This window comes from Fundulus heteroclitus, chromosome 19 (genome assembly GCF_011125445.2).
Source record: "Fundulus heteroclitus isolate FHET01 chromosome 19, MU-UCD_Fhet_4.1, whole genome shotgun sequence".
NCBI classification, from domain to species: Eukaryota; Metazoa; Chordata; class Actinopteri; order Cyprinodontiformes; family Fundulidae; genus Fundulus; species Fundulus heteroclitus.
The window spans coordinates 28005887-28031511 of NC_046379.1; the positions used below are offsets into that span (position 1 = coordinate 28005887).

Here is a 25625-nt window from a genome sequence, read left to right on the forward strand (position 1 = left end):
GGAACAAAGGAAACTAGGAAAAGAAACAAGAAAACAGAATGAAAGTAGCAAGAGTAACAATAAAAGTAGTGATTATTACTTTAGTCTTTTCAATACATAACTGATTATCATATCTGCGGGGAAAGTTTTAAAGAAACATTGAAATTAATTGACTTATTCAACTCTGATGGTAAGTTGAGAACGCTACTTGGATCTTAATGGGCCACGTGAAGTTGCTGACGTAGACGAAGAACGTTATGTTTGGGCTGTTGCGGAAATCAAAGTTCTCGTTGGAGAAGCTGTCTTTGAACTCTTTGATGTTGCTCCGTGAGACGATGGGAATCTCCTCTCCAGCCTGGGTGCCTGCTGAAAGACACAAGCATAGATGGAATAGAAAAGGAAGCAGTGGAAGAAGGGAGTAAGATGATATAAAATAAAGTTGTGTTGACAAGAAAAAAGGAGTAGAAGGGAGTGATATGGAGGTATGAATGATTGGCTCAAAGTTGGTGGAGTGATGTACAGTAAAATGTTTTCTTTTTTGTTAGTAGGTGTGTTCTTTCTGACAACAAATATGTGGTGAAAAGTAAAACATACCAGTGAAGCTTGTGGCCCAGGTAATGTTCAGATTGAAGTTCTTGGAGGCGTTAATGAACATGTCTAGATCGCGGTTTGGCTGCGGGGAGAGTAGAAACGCAGTTAAACAAAAGCATTAGCAATAATATTAATCTTTTCAAAACAAAAACACACATGCAACAGAAGCAGAAGTCTGAGAATAAAAGGAAGCTGGGGTTTATCTAACCAGCTATATGAAGTAACAGAAACCAATATTCAATTCTAATTTATTTATATAGCGCCAATTCACAACACATCTCATCTCAAGGCACTTTACAAATTCAATCAATTCATGCAAACAGATTGGTCAAAAAATGTCCTCTCTAAGGAAACCCAGCAGATTGTATCAAGTCTTGACAAGCAGCATTCCCTCCTCATGAAAGAGCGTAGAGCCACAGGGACAGTCGTCTGCATTGTCCATGGCTTTGCAACAATCCCTCATACTGAGCATGCATGAAGTGACAGTAGAGAGGAAAACTCCCCTTTAACAGGGAGGAAAACCTCCAACAGAACCAGGTTCAGTGTGAACGGTCATCTGCCTCGACCCGACTAGGGAGTTAGAGAAGACAGAGCAGAGACACAACAAGTACAGAAGCACACATTGATCCAGGAATCCTTTCTATGTTATATGGCAATGGCAGATGATCTGCCTCCTGTGGATAATGTTGAAGCTAACAGAACACCAGACCAGTTGTACTTACTACTGAAGAGAAAAATGACAGAACAAAAATTTAAAAGATGAAATAACAATAATCAATGCAGTAGGAGAACTCAGCAGAGTGAGAAAAATAGACCCTGATGTCCTCCAGCAGCCTAAGCCTATTGCAGCATAACTAAAAGCTCACTAAAAGATAACCTAAGCCACTCCAACTATAAGCTTTGTCAAAAAGGAAAGTTTTAAACCTAGTCTTAAAAGTAGACAGGGTGTCTGCCTCACGGACCAAATCTGGGAGTTGGTTCCACAGGAGAGGAGCCTGATAGCTAAAGGATCTGCCTCCCATTCTACTTTTAGAGACTCTAGGAACCACCAGCAGACCTGCAGTCTGAGAGCGAAGTGCTCTCTGAGGAAAATATGGAGTAATCAAATCTCTGATATATGATGGAGCTTGATTAAGGGCCTTCTACATAAGAAAAATGTTAAATTCTATTCTTGATTTAACAGGATGGAATATGATCCCTCTTGTAGATAGGCCCTGTTTACACAACAACGATCCATTGAAAACAGGACTTTAGTTTGTTCCTATTCATTTACTTGGGATAAATATGAAAACTGATGTTTACCCATAATAAACATGATAAACAATATATTTTGAAATTATTTAACAGTAGGTCTTGTTTACTTGTTTTAGAAGCAAAACTTCATTCCTAATTGCACTGATGCATTTCGTTAAAAGCAAGGACAAGAATTTAATTTTAATTACCTCCTAAAATTATGAATTAAGTCAGATAAATATAACGTCCTCTAGAAATGTAATTATCTCTGCTCCTGTTCAGCTGACAAATGGATTGTGTTTGAGCACTTGCTACACTTTGGTGAAAGCTTTATTAGGGGAGAAAAAACATCTGGCACATTTCAATAAGCAATACACAGACCTGGACAGGCTTCTATTAGCTGGGAAAACATCTGTTTGCATATGGAGTTGCTGATAAGACATCACTTTTTAATCTTTTCATTCACAGGTCAATCTGTTCAAAACTGGTATTTCATACGGTTTCATGGGCATTAGTTATTCTGGAATCATGATTATTATTTCTTATTAAGTGATATCTGAGGCCTAGTCCACACGTAGCAGGGTTTAAAAAAAAAAAAAAAAAACACAAATATCTTCGCTATACCGTTTTTAAAAATAATACCATACACAAAGGAGGCTTTTTAGAAAAGTTTTCATCCACATCAACTCGCAGAAATACGCTACTGAGCGTTTTATTAAAATACGGCTGACGCATAGGGACAGTGTACCGCAAAACTAAAACTTATGTCAGCCAATCAGAATTCTTCAACCACAACTTCCTGTTAGGAATCAATCGCAGCGCCGGGAGGTTTGATCTTGTGGACAGAAAGAAGTTGAGCTTCTTTTAAACACCATATTAGAATATAAAGTTAAAACTCAAGACAATGTCAATTGGGAATCGTTTTTAACTCCAGCGTATGGCCAAGTGTATAAACAATGGTCGCACGTGTGTGACGCAGCGCAGCAGTATTCATGGCAGACCGTCACGCGCCGGACATTAATATCCATGTTTTCATTTATACACACAGGCTCAAAACCAGAGAGTTTATGAAACTCCCATTTGGCCGGCATTTTTCATTCGTTCTAAGGGATGTATAACAGCGTTTATCTGTGGCTGAAAGGCATAACCGCATAAAAACGTCTCTTTCCAGTCCAGCTTGCCACAAGCCAGCAAATTTGGAAGAAGGGGCGGTGGTCCAATTAAACCAAAAGTGAACTTCCTGCTCCAGATGCACAACTGCGTGCAAAACACTGAACACATGATCACTTTGGTAAAAGAATGTTGGTGACAGCATGATTCTGAAACAGGTTCATGGCTTAATGTAGCCAATTTCAGCAGGAAAACAATAAAAGAAAACACAAAAAGGTTCACTTTCAGCTGGACAACAACATGGAACATCTAGCCAGAGCTACAATGGAATAGTTTACAGCAAAGAATATTGCTGTAAACTATTGTAAAATGATTTGATTGGCCTAGTCAAAGTCTGGGCATAAATGTAATTAATGTGTGGCACGTCTTTAAAAGATACCGCATGTTTAAAGATGGCTTCCTCCAGATCTGACCAACTTGGAGAAATGTGACTACATGTCTCTACATGTGGAGAGCAGGTAGAGACATAACCAAAAGGACTATCAAAAAGCATTGACTTCCAGGTTCTGAATAGAAGTGCACACAGAGTGCAAAATACGGGGGGGCCCGGGGGGGCTCGACCCCCCCGATTAACCCATGAGAACCCCTGAAAGCCTCAAAAGCAAAATTTAAAGGGGGACTCAAATTGTGTCAAAAAAATTTAAAATGAAATATTTTTTTTGTCACTAATGGTCACTAAAAAATGTTTAAGCTCAACATGTCCAGTATTTAAAATTCAAAACATTTATTCACAAATATCAGAATCAGACATACTTTAATGATCCCAGGGGGAAATATGTTTTGTTTTTTGCCAAGGGGAGCCAGCCAATCCTGTTCGCGTATGCAAATTAGGCATGCGCGTGCCAAACAGAAGAAAGACGTAACGTTGACAACAATTAATACTAAAAATGTTTAAATTTTAGTATTAGGAACTGATCTTATCTGTTGTGCCTGTACACTTTATCTGTTTCACTGTTGGTGAATAAGAAACGTCCTCTTGAGTCCTTGTATGTCTGGTGAATGTGAAGAATTGACATTAAAGCCAACTTTGACTTTGACATTGTAATGTTATAGGCCTACTGCATATTGAGAAAATTTACATCGGTATTGCGCAACAATCGGGAGATGGGGACCCCCCCAAATATTGACAGGTATTTCGCACACTGAGTGCACACCATACTTTTCAGACACGCAATTGTAAAATCTTTGAAAGCCAGACATGGTTTTCCTTCCACTTTACAATCATGAACAACCTTTTTCCCCATCACCTAAAATCCTATTGAAATACATGGAGGTTAGTTCAGGATGCTTGGATTCTGCTGTAAGGCGCTGTATTTACAGTCTTTTGAACAAAAACCTAGTCAAAATGCAGACGTACTGTTCAGCTTTACTGTCTTCAGAGAAACTGATTATGAAATGCTCGTTCAGAGATCCTGAGCACCTCTGTAAAAGCAGGAACCTGGAGCATTCATTGATGCTCTACTGCAGGCAAGGCCAAAAAAGATCTAAGAGAAGTTGCCTTATGGTGACAGCACGCCTGTACTCACGGGGTTGTTAACGCTATATATTTATTCCTGAGAAGTGGACAGCTGCAGTGACAGTGGGACGTTTGCTGACTGACATACCTCCTCGGGCGTGGCCACGAAGTTGATGGCGGTGTAGTAGCGGTCGTCCTCCTGCGACAGGCTGAAGGTGAACTGGTAGTCGATGAGGAGCGTGTCTGGAGAGAGACAAAGAGAGAAGAGCAGGTCTGGTTTGAAGGTCGCACAGTAACATGCTTTCAGACAGCGCTCCAGGCGGGAAATGATCCCCATTATTTCTCCATTTCCATTTTTTTTTTTTCCTTTTTTCTGGAGCATTTTTTTGTGTGCGATAAAGGTCATGAAACCATTACTACATCAAAACAACAGAGCCAATGTCAATGAGTGACCCACATGTTGGAGGGTAAAAGAAATCCTCAAAGGTTTCCTTTTTGTTTTACGCGTTTGTGGATTTTTTTTTTTTCCCCCCTTCGTGATCTAGAAACCCTGAATTCAATTTTCCAGCCTTTCTTCAGCTTTATTGACCAGCGCAGGAAAACCCATTTTCCTTGTCAGTGTGTAGCCACACCGGCTGCTGTTTTCAAAAAATACGGGATACATCTCATCCTGCTCGAACCTTTCAAGAAAAATAACAATTACCACTGAGAAATACGTCTGTCCTCCGACGGGTAAAACCTCCTTCAGACCAAATTCTGCTGCTGCAGCCTTTGTCTCTCAATTGGAGTTTTTTAAATGCACATGGAGGGGCTGATGTCTGATTTCAGTTTTAAGTAAGTGTATTTATTACGCGCCTTTTACTGACAAAACAATCACAACTTGCTGTACAGAAAGCTAATAAAATATCTTAAAAATAAGATAAAATTACCAAAAAAAAAAATGCAACAAAAGGCCTTTAACTGTTTAGTTGACTCTGTGGACTCTTAAGAAGCAGTTAAAAACTTAAACGTTTCAATATAATCTGCAACTGTATGACCTGAAAGAAGGTGAAAAACGTAAAAATGATGATGCTCTTGCTTGTAGTAAAGCTTTTATGCCCAAGCTGCAACTCAGTTTGCTCCTCACGCCTTTGGGGACGCATTCTCAAGCGTTAAAGTAGTAGTAGTAGTAAAAACGAAAAAAAAACACTGCATTTAAGTGAATCTCATGACTTATTTGCTGCTTCATGCTGTCCAGTCAGAATGGATTAAGTTAGACACCTGACGAAGGCTGAGTTGTAAAAAGATGGTGTACAGATTTCACCCCTAAATAACAGGCAGCGGCGATCTCATGCAGCAATGGTCAATGATTCATCCAAAAATGTAAAGAGCATATGCTGTAACTCCATTGTAAGGGAGATGGCAAACATAAGAAACATGGTGCTGCTGGGCTCATTCAGCAGGAACTGGGAAGCTGGTCAGAGTTGATGGGGAGCTGGAGCTAAACGCAAGGAAATCCCAGAGGAAAATCTAAAGTGCCAAAAGGCAAAACAATCTAAACATACAGCCGGAGCTGCTATGGAGAAGTTTAAATAGAATCAATGTATGATATGTATGAATGGCCTAGTCAAAGTATAGATGTAAATACAATAGATGAAAAGATGAAATTGGTGAAAAGACTTCAATGGCACTCTCCGTCCGATCTAACAGAGCTTGATCTACTTTGCAAACAAGAATAAGCTAAAATCAAGCTGTAATTGTAGTAAAAAGTCTTTTTAAAAATCATTACATGAAGGGGAACGCTATAAATGCTCAGCCGAATTTCTTTTTTTTACCTCTCCAGTTATCCATCAGTTCGTGCTGGTCACATAAAATCCCAATATAACGGGCCGTTTGCCCAGTAGTTGAACACTAAGACATTGCTTTGTAAAAGTATTCACTCCCCGACTTCAAAAGGCCCGTTGTGTCATCGGTGAAAGGGTTCTTCTGTTGGACGGCTTTACAAACCACTGCAATGATGTGTTTGCTAATCTAGTGTGGACGCTCCCCCAATGCAGAGGTCACTGCCACAGGCGACGCATCTGAAGTGTAACCAGACGCTAAACTGCTCGACGTGTGACCCGACCGAAGAAAACCCAAAGAACTTCATTCTAAATTGAATCGTTAAATTGATCACTAGGCTGGATAATCAAAACGACTGCTGTTTCATTATCTGCTGTTTAACTAACCAATTAATTTCCTTCGTTGTTCCCGCTCCAGTGAATTTTAAAATAGCCCGAACGCAGGAAAAGGCAGGCCACGTTCACAGCGGGAGGGATTTCAAACTTTTTCTTGGCTGCTTTTCATCGACTTGCCAATCAGTCAGGGAATTGTTTCGGCACTTAGTTTTAATTCCAGTGATAACAGCAACTCCTGCTCATTAATCTCTGACAGCGTCTAAAGCCAATTCCAGCCTGGTCCAAAAACCGTGACGACACCAGATTTCTTACGCCAAGATTACTGTGGCAAAGAAAAAAAAAAACTCTTCTTTAAGATCTATCCAGTAAGGGTGTGGATCTAAGGAATGAATAGTAAGAAAACAGCTGACAAATTAAGTCAAAAGATCCATAAATATATTGCAAAAAGAATTATAAAAGGAATTTTTCATACAACATTAAATTTATTGTTAATCATATCTAAATTAATCCTCAGTTATAAATTGTAAAATGTGAATTAATAATATGTATAATAAACAAACTATATACACAAATAATCATTATATTACAAAAAACAATAACTCATTATCATCATAGCTGTGGCCATCTTCACTCTAAAATCCATTTAACTGAGTTTGAATCGACTTGAATGAGACAGAAGCGTTTTCTTTAGGACTGGTGATAACAAGAGTTACACTTACAGTAGCATGTCCCCTTGAGCGGGTTGCCTTGGTAACGGCTTTCCACTTCACACCTTAAAAAACAAAGGTGGAGAAAAGGTGAGCGCCAATAGGAGGTGGATGTTGAGCGCAGAGAGCAGGAAGCAAACGGAGAGAGAGCAGAGAAGAGTGTCGGTTTCCCGTCTGCTAAACTGACATCACAATGTTAGGAGCGAGGAACAATGAACCTGGCAGAAATGAATAGGAATCATTGAGCCTGCAGAAACGGCACCGACATAGGCAAGGCAAGTTTTTTATATAGCTCTTTTCAGTAACTGGACGGCTCAAAGTGCTGTACATGAACAGAAGAACATTAAAGAGGTAAATACTGCACAGGAAAAGAAAAACATTACATTAACAAAATATAAGCCATGTAAATACTTGGTGGTTTCTGATCTAAAGTAGTTTTGTCCAACTTTTCTTAGATCTACAATTAACTAGACTTCTTTTTGTTTCATTTTAATAAAAATAAAAAAAATCCTTCAAGCTACTTAAACATAAGGTCTCTGATCTGACCTTTCTGAAATTACAGCTAAAATAGGAGGCAAGTAGAGCAAAGGAAAAATGATTTCCATACAGACGAGCATTCATTCATTTTCTGTGGAATTCAGTGGATTTCCTTGAAGTTCTATAATCGTCCAAGACTGGAGGGAAGATAAGAGCTGAAAATACTATGATCAGCTCTAACTGAAGCCTCTACACTGTATTAGTGTATTAGAGTCTTTAGGACTATTTTTCAGTGTATTCTTTAGTGAATGAACACACTGAAAGAACATCATACGTTTACATGGAGAATAAAAACTGTCAACACTGTTGGAACCAATCCTGAATACAGAGGTCTGTTTCACAAAAGTCTAGTTTGGAAATCCAGGATAAGTGCTAAAGCCAGGCTCGACATAGCGTGATCAGAGCATGCTGGCTTTATCCATTTCACAAAACCCAATCCAGGATCAGGAAACGCGATTATGTCGAGCCAGGTGTACGTAATCCAGCAAAATGGCCGCCCCCGGCTGTCTCCAAAAGCCCATGAGGTCCATCACTGATTCACTGATGCAAAAGAGGGTTGCGTGTGCCAATCGTCACACCAAACAAGCAATATCTGTTGATGGAGCCTTATGAGGAACTGAAGCACATCAGAATCAAGAAAGGAAAAACGTCTGCTATTATAAAGGAAAACATATTTGTTTGGAGCTACTTATATTGTAAAAAACAAAAAAAACTTTAAACCCTTTTCTCTGATCTTTTTCTGACTCTAGAGGGCGCTGCTTTACTGACCCTTCCATAACTCCTGAAGCAGCAGAGCGGTATAGAGCGATGACACTTTGATTTTTAGTGGCATTAACTATTAATAAAAATCATTGTTTGCATTTAACACACCAAGCACAGACTCAAATAAATTGAAATAAGTTAACGTAAGATATCTGACATGCAATGAAATTTCATGATAGAAAATACATTAAATAACATAATATTTTCATTAACAGTTGTTAAAAGACTGATCCTTATGGTTTTTATAATTTATTTTCCTTTTGGGGCTGTGAGATTGCGTATTTTGTGCACTTGAGTGGAAATATGTTTTGTTTGGAGGTGTCAGCAAAACAGCGCCCCCTAGAGTGGCACAATTTTGTGGAAAATGGTGCAATACTATACTTTATTAAAAACACTTTTACTGCTTTATCAATTTATCTAGTTCAATTTATCCAATTCCCTCAACACATGCAATAGTCTATTAAAGGCCTTCCTGTCAAACTCAGAACAGCAGTCTTCAAAAAACACAGCTCAACACTAACAATGCCCACAAGGAAAATAAAGTTAATAATGGTATAGGCTACCATTCTAATTTTAAAATACGTACAGTACTTGACTGAATATTAATGTGCATCAGTGATATTTTAATTCAGGCTAATAAAACAATACCTAAACACAGATAGTGATCAGATTCTGTTTTCTTGTGACCGCTGACTGAACAGATAAGGCTCCAGCCTGGCTGGTCGCCTGGTCAGCAGCAGGCTAGCTGCACAGAATAAATCACCATGGTAAGTGATGTGCTACTGCTTTTGTGAAACAGAGTCCAGGCTTAATTCAGCCAGGATATCTGGAACATCCCGGCTTAATCCTCTGTCTTGGTTTGTGAAACAGCCCTCAGACTACTTGTGCCTAACCAGGGAGTGTCTGCAAGTCGTATCACCAGCCTAAACATGAGCGCAGAGCAGCTGAATCTCTTCAGCTGCAGCGCCCTGCAAACATGTCTATGGAGACTTTTTCACGCTATAATCACCAACTTTAATGGATGGTTTTGGGATTATATGCGGAAGACCAACACAAAGTTGTGTGGTGTTACCAAGTAGAAGGAAAACGATAACATGGTTGTCATTGCTTTTGTGAATGAAAATCTGGAAACTGCTGCATACGGTTGTATTCAAGTTGATAGCTTACAGAACCACCGTTAGAACTTAAACTTACAGCCTTCCTTTCAGGATTGCCCTGTGTTTTAGCTCCATCCATCCTCCAATCGGCTCTACCTAACTTTCCCGTCTCTGACGCCATGCTCGTGGCGCTTTAGACAAGACGTTGGCTTTTGTTCAAACAAATCATTTTGAATTCAGGTCAAGAAGTTCCCCCTATTCCCCCCGACTGATCAGAGCACCTTCCTCCTCATCTCTGCTGTTTCCTCTACATGGCTGGTGGCAAAATGCAAATGGGACTGACTATGGCTTTTGTCGGCAGCTGTTTTGGGTTGTATTAAAATAAAATCCACAGATTTGGCAGCTTAGCATCCACAGTGAGAATCCCGATCTGAAATATCCTGAGGTGCTCGATTCGACTGAGACGGCCCGCGCCCATTTCACCGCAGAAGCAGCCTGAACTGTTGCTACAATCACGCCTTTGTGTTGTTTACACCCAATTCTGACCCTACCATCTGGATATTGCAGCTAAAATCAGGACTGATCAGACCAGCTAACAGTTATTGTCCCATTTAGGTGAGCTTGTTTGATTTGTAGCCTGAATATCCTGAAGGGGGGGCTGCACAGAGTCTGGTCCTCTGCTGCTGTGGCCCATCTGCAATGTTTATGAATTGGTTGCATTTTATTTAAGGCTGTCAGACTAAAAAAAAAAGAGCAGAATGCAAAACACAAGCCACACTTTTCAGATTTCCACTTGCAAAACAACTTTAAAACCGTGCGTCCATTTAATTCCACTTTAGTTATAAGCTACTTTGTGTTGGTCTGTAACATTAAATCCTAAAAACGGGAAAACATGAAAGCTTGGGGTTTTAACATAAGAATAAAGAAAATCAAGGGGTAAGAACGAAAACTTTTACAAGGCGCTATAATAAAGTTGCTTTTTTGCCATTTGTCAAGCTCAATCCAGGGTTCATTAAACATGGATTCCCAACCTCGCTGCACAGCGCCGAACGGCTGTCACAAGCAAGACATCTATCAGACATGAATAAATAAATGTATAATGGAGATATAATTCCGTACTATAATATTACAGTTTAAAAGCTCGCAGCACAAAGAGAAAGGAGGAAAAAAGGGAAACTTACATGTGGCATCTGTCTCCTTTGATGCCTTTGGTGGTGCAGAAGCACTTGCCATTGTTGGGGTTGCACATGCTGGCGTGGCCATTACACTTACAGGCTGAAGGAAAGACATGAACAATTAACAAAGAAGGCTTCATTCTTCTTCCACAACGCTCACCAATCAGGATCTCATCTGCCGCTTATATCAGGAAGCGTTTCGCTTCCAAATGTGACCTCGGAAAACAAACCTGGTCTGAACCAAAATGGTCCACATGCAGTGACTCAGGTTGAGATCTGGACTACATCTTTAAGTCCATCTGTATTTATCTGGACTTTTTGGACGTCCTGTTTGGCACGGTGTTCATTTCAGCCTCACTTAGAGATGTGGCTGTGAACGCGTCTTTTCAGGCTGACTGCAGAGGTGCCTGGGTCCAGTGGTCACAGTATAGTTCCTGAACTACACGTCGTCATATTAGCTGGCTCAAGCTGAGCAAAGGCTTTAAACAGTTACAGGTTAAAAGCCACAAAACTATTTTATCATCTATCCATCTATTGTCTATCCACTCTTATGAAGCAAAGATTGTTTAAAAATGATATGTTAAACAGACAAATCCAGGAAAGCAGACAGCCTGTCCGTTAACCCTAACCCAGCACGCCGTCCTCGCTCCACTCCATAAGCTGCTAAAAGGTGTGATATGATATATTAATCTATTGATATGTTTTTCGTAACTAGCACTAAGTAGAGCTGCCGCTTATTCTACATCGGCGGTTATGTTTAGGTATCAAAATGCAAAATAATTAAAGTTAATTGATGTGATAATTATTCTAGATTTTATCAGCAGTAGAAACTGCTTGAATAAAATTAGATAATTTTCTTTTAAATTGTTATTACTTGGAAACTCAAGCTTATCCTACTGCAGAATGCTATTCCTCGCAGCATCTCTGCGCTTTGGTCTGGCCCATCCAAAGGTTTTATTTACACAAATCATACATTCGGTACAAACTTTACATGATCTAGCGTTGCGGTAACACCGATTCCAGACCTGCAAAGTGCTAAAGCCAGTTTTACTATAGATGCTCAGACTTGCTGAAGATAAGTTTTTATTTAAATGTGTTCGATTAGCAGCACATATTCCTCAGGTTAAAATGTGGAAGGGTGAGCAAAAACCAACTGGATAGGAATATGGATGGAAGGAAGGAGGAGCAGGCAGATGATTTTCTAAACAGGCTGACGCATGAATGAAGAACTTTCCAAAAAAAAAAGGAAAAAACAAAGCAACTGGACTTGTTTTCCATAGTTAAAGACGTTTCGCTTCCTCTCCAGGAAGCTTTCTCAATTCAAAAAGTCTGAAGTAATGTGGAGTACCAAGCTTTATACTACTTCCCAAACAAAGGCCTTGTAATGGCTTAGAAAACATGCAAATTGACCGAAACAGGTCCACCCCTTAGTAATGGGCGGTCGTTAAAGACATTAAGCCAGCAGATTGAACCAAAACTGGTCCACTCCTCTGTAACGAGGAGTTGTTAGGGTTGTTATTGGCTTGGCTTAAAGGAGCGATGTTTTGATCACCCATAAGAGGATGAGAGTTAAGGTGATGATTGGCCGGAATTAATCCTATAGCTGTGTTGTAAATTTTTGAGAGTTGGAACCTAAAGCCTCCTCCTCTGTTCAAAGTTGTTTTTTCTCTCTTAACGTAGATGGCTTCCTTCACGCCCCTTTCAAACCATCTGTCTTCTTTGTCCAAAATGTGAACATTTTGGTCCTCAAAAGAGTGTCCTTTGTCCTTAAGGTGTAGGTGGACAGCAGAGTCTTGTCCTGAGGAGGTAGCTCTCCTGTGTTGAGCCATGCGTCTGTGGAGAGGTTGTTTGGAGAAACCAAGTCCAGTTGCTTTGTTTTTTACTTTTTTTTTGGAATGACCATGACCTGGATGACTGAGAATCTTCACCAGCATGAATGAAGAACATAAAAACTGACGGGTGCATGGAATAATGGAAGGGTGCTGCATTTCATGAATGGCTCAGGGATAAAAGTATTTTCCAAACATGTCCAAGCACGGAAAATATCTGAAGGAAATTCCAAACTGGTCGGAGTCCAGCTGGAATCTCAAATAGTTCATTTTAAGATCGTTTTTTTAGGACTGGGAACATCAAGGAGACTTGTGTTTCGAAACATCAACTCTTTAAATTTATAGGAAATAAACATACTTTTTAATCACAAACTCTTTTATGTGGCTTTGTCTTGATATAAAAACATATTTCAGCACCCGTGTTACATTTAAAAACAAAATACAACCAGAGAATGCATCACAGTACCAATGGAAGAATAGTGCATTTCAACAGCCTGGTGTCACTGATTAAGTGTCGCTGATTCAGACCCTTGTAACTGAAAATTAGGCAGGAGACTGAAAAAGACTACGCAACATGCACTGTAGCTGCAACATACCAGAAAGCTAAATTAGGCTGTCCAAACACTAAACGATTGATTTATGGCCTGATTGACTGACTGTCAGCATCAGCTGTAAAGGAAGTAAATCTTTAATATCCCAGCGGGAGGTTTCAGGGAGCAGCCGGGACTCAGAAAAGCAGCGCACATAAAAATGAACTGGAAAAAAAAAAGTGACATGTTAAACGAAGGCGCGCGCAGGAGGAGCGGCGGGCTGATTGGGCGCGGCCCTGAATAGCCCGCGGATACTTACGCTGGCAGCTGCCCCCGTTGGTCGGATCTCCGTAGAAGCCGGAGATGCAGCTCTCGCAGTGTCGGCCGCTTGTCAGGTCCTCGCACTTCTCGCACACGCTCTCGTTGACACACTGACTGTGACCATTACACTGACAGGCTGGCAAGGAGTAAACAAAGCACATACTGCATTAATGTCACACACACACACACACACACACACACACAAAATCCCTGGAGGAATGGAGAAAAAGGAAATAAAAAGGTTTTTGCGATAAACAGCCCCGGGGCAAAACATGGATGGATCTGTAAGCTCATTTGCAAACACAGACAACAATGTTTAGGCGGGGAGCTGCATCGGTATGGGGCTGTCTGTCAAAGCTGTGGCTCTCATGGAGCAAATGATGCTAAAAATGATGGTGGCCCGGCGGGTTTCAGCTTTACACTGCCTTGCACAAGCATCCACACCCATACACTTTGACATTTTGTCAAGTTACAACACGCCGACTTTGATGCTTTTTCCTGGGATTTTATGGGAGAAAGCTGACAGAGTCCAGCACAACTCTGAAGAGGACAGAAAAGGTCGGTAGCAGCAGCATCCTGACAGCATGATGCTGCCAACGCTGCGAGTCCTTTAATGTCAGGATGAATCCAGATGTTGTGTTAAGGCCTCAGAGGTTTGTTAGAGAGCAATAGTGGGGGAAAAAAATAACTCAGGGAGAAGTTTAAAGCAAAGTTAGGAGACAAACAAGATCCAAAAATGTATTGGCAAAAACCATGCATCATTTTTCTTCCACCTTACATGCATGCACTATCCCTGCCAAGCACAGTCAAGCTTGCAGTTGTGTTACAAAATTTAAAGCAGGTTAAATGTGGGTGAATATTTTTTCAAGAAACTAACAAGTGAGAAAAGTCCTAAAAGCTGCTGAGAATCTAAGACCAATGTAACAAAGATGTCGGTGGTAAAAAGAATCCACTGAGTCTTTGTTGCACCAGGTTTGCATTCAGCTGCTGGTCTTTAGTCTCTAGAAATAAACCAAAAAAAAAAAGGATAAAGAATAAAAAAAGGGCCCGTATTCACGAAAATCCTCAGAGTCCTCTCAGAGGGTTCCTATATTTACCTAAATATTCCTACCTAGGAGTCCTAGCTAATACATTTTTCTCTTAGTGAGGAGGTGTGGTTGAACCCATTACTAGGTGTGACGCTGCCTTCTAAGAGCTGTGATTGGTTCAGAGGACAAGAAACAAAACACAAATGCACTAAGAGCTACTTTTAGTTTTAGGATACTGAATATGGGCACAATTTGTTAATTAACTGGTTTATTGGTTGTTAAAAACTCTAAAAGCTAAAGTTTAGAAATTAAAATGCTTAAGCACGAATAAAAAAATAAATAATAATAAGGAAAAGGCACCTTGAAAGAAAACCTGTCATTTTGAAACTTCAGAAAAAGGGCAATATTTATCAAAGATCCAATAAAAGTGGAGACTGTGTGCAGCAGTCCTACCTGGGCAGTGAATAAAGGACCAGTTATATTTGGCTTCACTTGGGCACATGCTGGAGTTCAGAGAAGGCTGGGGACTGGCGGGCAGACCGGGCAGGGTGGACGGCGCCGGTACCACAGTCTGGAAGGGCCCTCGATAGGAACCCTCGATGCACTGGCCTTTTCCTGTGTTGCTGGGGTCTGTGCACCAGCCGCAGCCCGGCTGGTCCAAACACTGACCACATGTTCTGTAGCCGGAACAGTTTTCAGCTGCAACAAAACACAGCAGAGCACCCCTTAAAGGTACAAGCAACAGTCTTACATGTCTTTCCTTAAACCAAAAAAAATTTTTTTTTAAAATCACCTTCAAAACAGAGCCATCAAACTATCGCAATAAATCTTAATTACTATGCAACCTGCTGAAGTTTAGGGTCTAATTTGATCCACTACTAAAAAAAACATGCCAAATCTTTAAGATGCTAGACCACTGCAACCTAAAATGATGCCCTCACCCAACATGCTGAGTAAAGACGTCCTGATATGATACACCTCTGTTATTTTTTTTTTTTACAGGGGAATTGATGCAGGGGTGTCCTAATTATTTCCTCATCGCCAAATGCAGTTTTTCTAAATTGCATTTTCGCATACATTTTAAAAAAGGTCTGTTTCTGGTTTGAAATGTTTTATTACTTGAATTTCTCTGCGTTTCAGCCTGCATCTCAGGCTCTTGCAGAGTATCCTAATTTGTTTTCCAATGCCTATACATGATTCAACCGAGATGTTTTAACACCCGCAACCATATTTGGGTTCTATCACAAAGTGCTAAAATTAGCAGGGAAATGCAGCTTAAATCTAGTGTTGATTGTGAATAAGTAATGCTCTGTGTAGCAGAGGAGATTAGAGGGAATTACCGGCATAAGTCACATTGTTGCATTATACATTAGGTGAAACTATTTTAGGACTCAACGTTCCTGTCATTTCCACTTTGCAATGCGACTGAGGCCAACAGGGCCAGCATCGAGGCGAGAGAAACCGCCGGGCTCTTACGTGGACAGTTGCTCATGGTGTACCACTCCATGCACTGGCCAAACGGGAAGGAGGCCACGTAGGCGTTGGAGTCGACGCACTGCTTCATGTTGCTGCACCACATGCACTCCGAGGTGCCGCTGGTGCACTCGCTGCAGGTGGTCCGCATGGCACAGGGGGTCTTGCACTGCTTGGCACTATGGTTTGCTGAGAGAGGAAGATACGAAAGGACAGATTTAAACAGGAGAGCCGATTTGAGACCGAAATTATCTCCTCGGGAAAAGCGGATGCTGGATTGCCCCCCCACACCCACACACAAACACACCGTCATTTTAGTAGGATTTTATGCATTACAACAACAGAAAGTAGTGCATATTTGCGGAATGAAGCAATAATGATAACACATGGTGGTGGCAGCATCATGCTATGGGACTGTTTTCATTTTGAAACTCCCAGGGAAGCTGGGACAAAGTTGATGGGAAGATGGGGGGAAGCTAAATTCAAAGCCTGTTAGAGGCTGCCAGAGTCTTGATATGGAGGTGGAGGATCTCCATCCTGCTGGAATGGAATGATTTAGAGTAAAGGGATGTTCAGGTGTTGGAATGGTCCAGTCAAAGTCCAGGCTCTAGAAATTGTTCACTCAGGGGGTTGAATACAAATATACGTCACTCTTCAGACTTTGATTTGGAAAAATGTTGAAAACCACCCATGATATTCCCTCCAGCTTCATAACCACGCACTACTTTGTATCGGACCATCCTCTAAAATCAAGGTAGTTTTCTGTGACAAACATCGACAATGTGTCTGAGAATAGACCGTACTGGGAGGGGGGGATGTTTGGAAGGCTTACCGGGTCGCTCGCACAAGCTGCCATTCACTGGGTTGATGCAGGACTGGGCTTTCAGTCCACTGGAGGCCGACTCAGCCAGGTAGCCACAAAATCCAGCGTCGCTCGGCTCGCCAGGCAGCCACTGCAGCGTGGTGTTGGTGAAGGGCGACATGTCCTCCCAGCACCAGTAGGACACGTTGATCTTCCTCAGTCCCACCCAGGGAGTCATTGTGGTCTTGTACTGATGCACCGAGTGAAAACAAAAGGTTTTCTTACGCATTCTGCTTTTAATTTTTCTGTCCATTAATGTGCTAACCACCTTTCATGATAAAAGATAGAAAAAGAAAAAAACTGGGAGGGTGGGAGGCTGCCACCATGATGCGAGAAAAGGTTCACATCATGGTGGCAGCCTCCCACCAAGCAGAAGATCAATGCAATAATTGAGCAAAGACTCAGAAACAATGTGACAACCATCTTCTTTTTGTTTCTGAAAACACAACGGTACCCTGGTTGCTAAAGAAACGATCAGAGCAGTCATTTATCTGGGCTTTCATCTTAGCTGCAACATGCCAGCTTTATTTCACTTGACTTGAAGGGCTCACACACTGAAACCCCATGTCTGGTCCACAGATGTGTTGCAGTGTTAAAGAGAGCCGAGTCTTCCTCAGGGAGACAAATTACTGCAGCGCTGACGTGTAATTCCAGTGGTTGGATTGATTGATCCTGTCAGAAAACCCCTGGAACAGCTCATGTCAACATCCCACAGAAGGAGGCTTTCCCACCACCTTCCTGCTCATGTGACGCTCAACTCCGGCACAAAAAGCCCGACAAAATAACCACTGCACATTTTTCTGGGCTCCTGTCTAATGCTTCTGCCGATCCTGGCCTTTGCTTGTTAGCAGTGGCAGTAAATTGGAATAAATTCATTAAAGTCCTGCGTCAGTCATACGGTAATGCCTCGACACACCTGGCTTTCGCATTTCATCACGTCAGTCACAAATAGCAATAATGAAAATTTATGTAATAGACTTTTACCACTTAAAAAAAAATCTAAAAAGCTTAGCGTGCATTAATATTCAGCCTCCATTACGGCAAAAAAATAAAAAATAAAAAATAAAAAAATTCGGTGCATCCAAAAGTCTTCCGTAAACACTTAGGGAATTAGTCAAGTGTGTAGGAGAACGGAGAACAGACGAGACCAAGCAGGCCAAGGAGACAGCAGACAGGGCAGGGGTAAGGTTGTGGAGAACTGTAAAGCAGGGTTGGGTAATAAAACATCTGAAGGATCACTTCTCAATCCAGCGCTGCAGAATGGAGAGATTACGGCTGAATTACAAAGCAGCCGCCTAAACTGACAGGATGCGCAAGAAGGGCATAAAACCAGAGAGCAGCCAAGAGGCCCGTGGTACCTCCGGAGATCCAGAAATCCACAGCCGTGTGTAGGTCAACTAGCTGCTCACGTCACAAATCTGTTAAACTGAATGAAAGATTGGCAAAAAGAAAGGAAGTCAATAAGAAGTCCCATTTAAAAGTTTGTCTCCAAGCCATGGAGGGAGCGCAGTAAACCTGAGCAAGAAAGTCCTCTGCCCAGATGAAAGCAGAAGGGACAAAGACGCTGGTCAGAGCTAAATAGTGCAGATTTCAATCCAACTGAAGGCGTGAGAATTACCGTTCACTGATGTTCTCCATCTAATCTGACCGAGTTTCACATATTTTATGAACAACAGTGGACAAAAACGGTAGCCTTGGTCATGGTTGCAGAAAAGGCAGCGACTAGAGGGGGCTGGACACAAATGAACCCCAAACATTTCTTATTCATATTTATAAAGCTTTTTGGAAACCAACTTTCCCTTTTCTTCTACTGTATAATAATGAGCTACTTTGTGGTGGTCCATCACAGAAAAAAAAAAAGTGTTTGTATTTGTCATTTTCAAAAGGCTGAGTCCTAAACAGAACAGAAACTGGAGAGAATTCAAAGTAAAGCAGGAGAGCTAAAAATACACCAAGAACTGTAATTGATGATCTGCATGGCTTCATGAATGACTGGTCAGCTGTTGGCAGAGATTTCAGGGTTTTCACTCTAACGCAGCAAATGGAACATGTCTGAGCTCTTGAGGGAAAGATCTGTTCATTTGAAACTTTGTTTCATGCGTACTGGTCCAAAAACCCGACCAAAAAACAAAAACATACCTGAGGGCAAATGTTAAAAAAATCATCCCACTAGTACAAGTACAAATAGAACGACTAGACAAGAAAATGTTTGTTTTATGTGGACGTGGGTTTTCTCTTGTTGAAGCAACTCTGATTCAACACGAGGAATCAATCACACACGGCCAAGTTCAGCCGTTGTTCTTTAGTCTTTCACTGGAGTGAAGCTGAAATCAGCTTTTCTCTCACTTGTGTGCCATCAGTGGACATCTCCCTAATCCAATGATTATCGAGGGGCCTCACCAAGACATTCATGATCTGCAGCTCCTTCAGGACAAAGTCCACCTTCTTCTGTGTGGTGAGGGAGGCCAGGACGGCGTTGTGGTTCCTGCAGGCCAGCTTGGCGTAATCGTACGACTCGCTGGTTGTGTTGAACTTCAGACAGGAGTTGCCCACGAGGTGCCAGGTTTCGCCGCACACGTTCTCTGGAGCAGACAGAAAAGATGCTGAACTGTGGGGGGGTACTGGGAAAGAAGCATGATATCAGGTGGAGGTTAGGAGCTGATAAAGGAACGAGTTACATCCATTTACCCGGTTTAAATCTTTAGATCGCGCTGCGGGTTTTAAGCCCAAATGTCACACCCAAAAAAAAAGCAGTCACAAGGTGGCGTTTTTAGTCTCGTGCATGTCGACTGAAAGGACGGACCAGTAAGGGTTTCTCATTGGGGGGAAAAAACGTATTCAAGCTAAACTGTTGTCCCTCGCAGTTTAAATTTGTGCAGTACCGCGGATAGCTCCTTTGAAACAGCTACCCAGCAATCCAAGAGGCCTCATAAATCCATTTCCAGACAATGTGAAGTCCACCATTGGTGAGAGAGAAATTAATTAAAAATGGCATTTTTGATTCATATATACATTAACACAACAGAGGCGTCATCTCCCAGTAGATTTAGCACCAGATCAGACTGAGCAATGCTTAGAGAAATTGCAAAAGCCCATGAGGTCCAAATTCAATTCAGGGTTTCCGCTACATGCAATTGATCATGGCTCACGGCGAAATAAAAGCCGGCACACCTTCAAGGTGAAGTTTAAAAAAATTTTTTTTTTTTTTCAAATATATATATATATATATATATATATATATATATATATATATATATATATATATATATATATATATATATATATATATATATATATATATATAGTGTGTACTGGAGGAAGCAAGTGTTGCCAGTTCTTGCAACAGAAACCAACCAGCTCTATTTAAACATTACCAAAACCAGCCAAACAGGCAACCCACCACACTGTAATACAAAGGCCACTTGTAAACTGTTTGTTTTTTTTGCACAGAAATGTTGGAAAAATAAAATTAAAATAAATGAGTCCAGCTGAGCCACATGGTGACCAAAAGCCCAGCATTCCAGATTTCTGTCTGAAAAGTTCAAGACTCCAAAGCGACCAGCATGTGCAGATAACAGAAGACGTCACAGCAGCAGCAGACACCGGCGTCTCTGTTGTTGAGCACTGGGAGCTGACAATATAAAGGCTGCATCATCACAAGAAGAGGAAAAGTAAGCTAACAGGACAGGCACGTTGTTAGCGCACTTACGGGTAAAATACATTATAATGGAGACTAACCGGTCCGCAAACCGTTTCCTAACTTAGCGAGAACGATGATGCGCTGAATGAAAAGTTAGTCCCGCAATTACCTGTTTGCAGATTACCGCGACTGTGCCCACCACTGCTTAAACCCTAAAGAGTTGTGTTTACTTTCTTTTTACCTGGACATGTACTGGCTTTTAGGCTATGATGCCAATTTATCTAACGAAGGGAACCTCAGATTAGAGCTACCTGGCAGAGAGATACACTCTTGGTTGCGATTATCCCACTGGCAGTTTTGGTCCACAGAGCAGCTCTTGCAGCTGGTTTTCTTATTGCACACAAATGAAGGGTTGTCTTTAGGACAAACGTCGTACTCTGGAATGGCTCCCTGGAGGAAAAAGCACAAAGACAACATATGTCAGGAGCGGCCATTGCTTTGTTCTTTAGAAATGAAAACATTCGTTTTAGACAAACGCCGCTCGTGACAGCGGCGTATTAATAAACTCTTTAGATCATCACAAGACTGAGAATAGAAAAGCAGCCCCTTATTTATGAAATGTTTAAGAGATGGGGCCGGGAGAGAGGGCTGAGGAAGACGTACGAGCTGCATCTGTGCGTCTGACAGCATCTAAATGAGGACTGATTTGATCAGATCCAGCGCTACAAACAAGCTGCTGATTCGTCAGTCGTAGCTCCGGTCGTTTCTCACGCCGGACGCATCGCGGATTAAAAGGTGAAGTTAATCATGGAGGAAATCAACGGAAGCTCATCAACAACAACGCTCATCCACACGGACGCAGAGGCAGAACCAGAGCAAGGTGGCGGAGTTACAGTTTGCTCGATTTTTAGAACAAATCAGCATCATCTACCCATATTAGCACCTTTTACAGATGCATTCAGCATGCCAAAAACCACCTGAGACTGCAGTAGTGTCACAGAGAGCTCCTCAGAAGGAAAGAACAATCTTTCACAAAGAGATCTCGGCAGTGAACTTTTCTGATGCCACTGACTCTCCGGAGGACTCCAGTTCTTTGTAATCTGGATGAAGCGTCTCTGTAGAAGCTGTAACTGGGGCAAACTTGTTAGAACTCGTGCTCGGACACAACTTAAAAGAACTTGTGCCACAAAGGAGGAGATGGTGATGTAATACAGGGCCAGAGCCTTACAGAGGTACTATGACCTGTTCAAACCACGTTAGACAGAAAACCAGAAACAGAACCGAACCATGCCGGGGATTTACTTTCTGGCCTACATGTATACCCTGGCATTAGTTCAAAAGCCAACACTGCTCATCACCCCCACACAGGGTTAGATCTGTCTAGCAGGGAAACTGAAACCACAATCTGTCTCCTACTGTGTTAAAGTTGAGATTTAATATAGTTCGCCAACCCAATCACCTACCTATCTGGTACAAACTGTAATTCTGTCAAAGTAAACTACTTACAGCATCACAAAACACTGCAGTCTTCCACTGTGTGTTCACTAAGGCAAGGGATGGACTAGAGATGATCATAAATAACTGTAAGTTGAGCACACTGGTCCCCTAAATTAGAAAACCCCCAAATCTGTTTTTTTTTTTTTTTCCCCTTTTTAAAACCGAACCTCTAACTCTTGTTATACGAGCGTTTAGTATTCTCAGTTGTTAAAAGAGAAGAGGAGATGATTCAATTATAGCATGACAGTGGAGCACTGTTTGACTGTTGCTGGTAAGTGGTGTTCAATAAAGCTAATCTTTGGGTTTATAAGCTAATGGCTCTGACTGAAAGGCTGTGAAAACTTGTTTCATTTCCAATAATCACTGCGGGAGGCAGATCCAGCCTACTGCTTGTACCAAGTCCTCAAAGGCCGGCACCTCTGCTACAACACACCTGACTCCAGTATGAGCTCTTGTGTGTAGGGCAAGGGACACATCTACGTTCACACTGCAGGTCCTACTGATTTTTTGCTGAAATCTGATTTTTTTTTTTTTAGGTGGCCGTTTGCACCATTATTAAACGTGACCCCCGTCAGGCTTCTTCTGTCTGAACGGTTCAAGGCCGTAAAGCGACCCGCATGCGGGGATAACAGAAGGAGACGTCACAGAGCAGCGCACGGCAGTAATGGTGAATGTAATGATTTCTAGAAGTGTTCAATGAAGTTGTGTTTAAAAAAAACCTCTAAATAAAAAATAAATAAATTTTAAAAAATGCAGATATCAGCCGCCGTCTCTCCTGTTGTTTATTAGAAAGCTGCTGAGCAATGGGAGCAAAGACTAAATAAGGTAAGTAGAAAGCAGCAGAGCTATTAACAGCGGTCTTTTATGGAGCGCTAGCTGCTACTACTGTGTTTATGTGTAGTGAGAGACAGGAAAGTGACGTGAAAGATAAATGCAACATGACCGTTCAGACTGCGGAGGATTTGAAAAATATCCAATACTTATCAGAATTAGAACCACATATGGAAGTGGCTCAAATCAGATTTTTTGGGGGGATAAAAAGATCAGAATTGGGCCGTTCATACTGCCAGAAAAAGACAGATATGGGTTGCATTTCCCTGCAGTGTGAACGTAGCCTAAAAGTTGCAGGACACCAGACCTGGAGGATGTGAGTTTGAGGCCACTGTGTGAAGGCTTTTGACCACAGCATTTTCAATAAGGCCCCTAATCCCTCTGCATGTACTAAAGGTAAAATGTTCCTCATCAGCTGTGTGCCTGTGCATGCCTGTTTTGTTTGTTTTTTCATACCGTGGCAGCAGTACAGTTACTTCCCAGGGACACACAATGGCCCGAACACCACTGGCAGCCGTTGGTGTTGGCCGTGCAGCTGTAGCAGTCGCTATACTGCTCACACCGCTCGTTTTCAGCATCTGCAACGGTTGGAAAGACACATCACCACTTTGGTTGCAATGGAGATAAAGAGAAAGAGAGACGTGGATAAAAGGTTATCAGACTTAAATAAAATGTACAAAGCATTACATAGAGCTGGAGAGCAAAAGATATTTCAGCTTTTCTGTCCTTTTTTATCTATAACTCACATTAACAGTAATTATAAAAGCACCATCAAACTAGACTAGAGGATAAGATTTTCAACTAAATATCTTTCAAAGCAATTCATCTATACTTGCAGAGCTAAAGCAATGCTTCATTTGCAGTTGTGCTATATTTTAATTTGAATTTAAACTAAAAGCTAATAACAAATCCAGTAGAATGAATTTAGGTCTTTAATCTTTCCACAGAACCCGGTACTGAAGTAAACCGCAGCGCAGTCAACCTCCTGACTTTCTGAGGCAACGACATGCAATGCCTTTTAAGCAATAACACTAAATAGTGCATAACTGAAGGGGAAGCAATCAGACACTTGGTTTTAAATCATGTTTTGCAGATAATCTGAACGCTGTGGCAGAGCGTCCCTGAGTCAAAACCTTTTAGTTTTGTGGCGTTTGTCTCTAGCAGCTTAGCACATCTGGAAACGGACATCTGGGCCGTTCTGCTTTACCGAACAGCTCACTCAGATTGGATGGAGACTACATCTGTTTTTAGGTCTTGCCACTGAATCTCTATTGCATTTAGGTCTGGACTTTGACTAGGCCATTCTAATGCACCCAAGCGGCGTTCACGTTCCGCCTTTCAGGGCGTTTTGCATCCTAATAAAGTCTGTAGCCATAACATGACAAAGTTCTGATCTTCTGGTGCTGCTGTCGTCTAAAATGACACGGCAGCGCTTTATCCTTTTTTTTTTTTTTTTTTACTTCCCATCCTTTAGACAAACAGCGAGCTTAATGAAGCTAAAACGTCCCTCAAGATCCTTTCTTGTCCTAGCTGACATGTACAACACAACACAGGCAGGGAGAGTGACAGAAAAAGCTCCCCGTTATGAATTTAGTTAGGAAAATACTCATTTTAAACCGACTGACAATCTGATTACAGGCACGGCCAAACTGCATCAAGCAGCAACAGACGCCATCAGAGCAGGATTCAAAGAGGCTGAGATGAGTTTGGTCCAACCGGCTTGCCGTACGGCGGCAGCGTCTCCCTCTGCCGGGCGTCACCTACATGATCTCGTGTTGCAGGAGGCCGGCGGCTGCTGCGGGTCGGGGCTGGAGGTGTTGCTCTCCCACGGCAGGCACGCCTCCTGGCTGCTGTTCCACAGGCAGTGGATCCCGGGCCAGGCCTGGCTGCAGGACGCCTGGCTGGAGAAGGCCGAGCAGCTGGGCGAGGTGTACATCAGGACGTCGCTCAGCAGCAGGCTGTTGAACCCGCCGAACACGTACATCATGCTGGGAGATGAAGAGAGGGAAACAGGTGATAGAGAGATAAGCTGCTGCCCCCCCACCACCAGTTCTGGATCAGCTGAGCCCAGTTAGAGCCAGAAGACATCCACCTTAGTGATCCTTCTCTTCTTCTGACTTTCTCCTTAGGAGTGTGCCTAATAAGCAGCAAGTGCCCTCTACATGTGCAGACAGACCTGCCTGATGACCCTGCTGCGTGTTTGTGGATGCCGGGTTAATCAGGCCCTCAGTGAACATCGCTGCCCTCTGTCCTTTAGCCAGCTGCTGGGATTTCACTCTGAGAACCAGCGTGCTGGTGATTATCACCACTAGGGTACGTGGTTGGGTTTGCTCATATCCAACCAGCAGTCCTGCTCGCCGCGGACTTCCTGCCGAGCTGCAGGAAAAGGGCAACCAGAATACGGCTGTCTTACAAAGTCGGCTGGAGTCAAATGGGAACCAGAGGAAGGGTGGACGAATAGTCCAGGGGAAAAGACGGTCTGTATTATTGCTTTAAGAGACTCGATAGAGAAACTTTGTCATTTTAAAAAGGCGACTTTAGTATATTAGGAGATGAAGGCTTCAGCTTTGATTATAAAAACTTACACTTTCAGGGTTCCTCCAAATAATTTGTTCAAATTCTAGACAGATTATTCACCAACAAAAGTTCCCTACAAAGTTTTGCTTGTAAAAACAAAACAAAAAAAATGGTTTTATAGAGGTTGTGTAAGGAAAATACAGAAAATGACAAACTGAAGGGATAAACAGACTG

General features: G+C 41.9%; 1 protein-coding gene across 2 annotated transcripts in view; it reads right to left on the minus strand.

Annotated features, from left to right (window-relative positions):
- Positions 1–25625, minus strand: part of atrn (attractin) — a 184645-nt gene that overhangs the window by 117219 nt on the left and 41801 nt on the right. For both annotated transcript variants that reach the window (XM_012872128.3, XM_021321290.2), the window contains exons 12-24: positions 24639–24862; positions 23331–23452; positions 20858–20996; positions 19307–19488; positions 16877–17096; positions 16048–16233; positions 15025–15270; positions 13542–13679; positions 10870–10963; positions 7305–7357; positions 4578–4672; positions 574–652; positions 188–345 (exon numbers count right to left, since the gene is read on the minus strand). In XM_012872128.3, the coding sequence (XP_012727582.3) occupies positions 188–345; positions 574–652; positions 4578–4672; positions 7305–7357; positions 10870–10963; positions 13542–13679; positions 15025–15270; positions 16048–16233; positions 16877–17096; positions 19307–19488; positions 20858–20996; positions 23331–23452; positions 24639–24862 (1936 nt within the window). The remainder of the gene's footprint in view (positions 1–187; positions 346–573; positions 653–4577; positions 4673–7304; positions 7358–10869; positions 10964–13541; positions 13680–15024; positions 15271–16047; positions 16234–16876; positions 17097–19306; positions 19489–20857; positions 20997–23330; positions 23453–24638; positions 24863–25625) is intronic.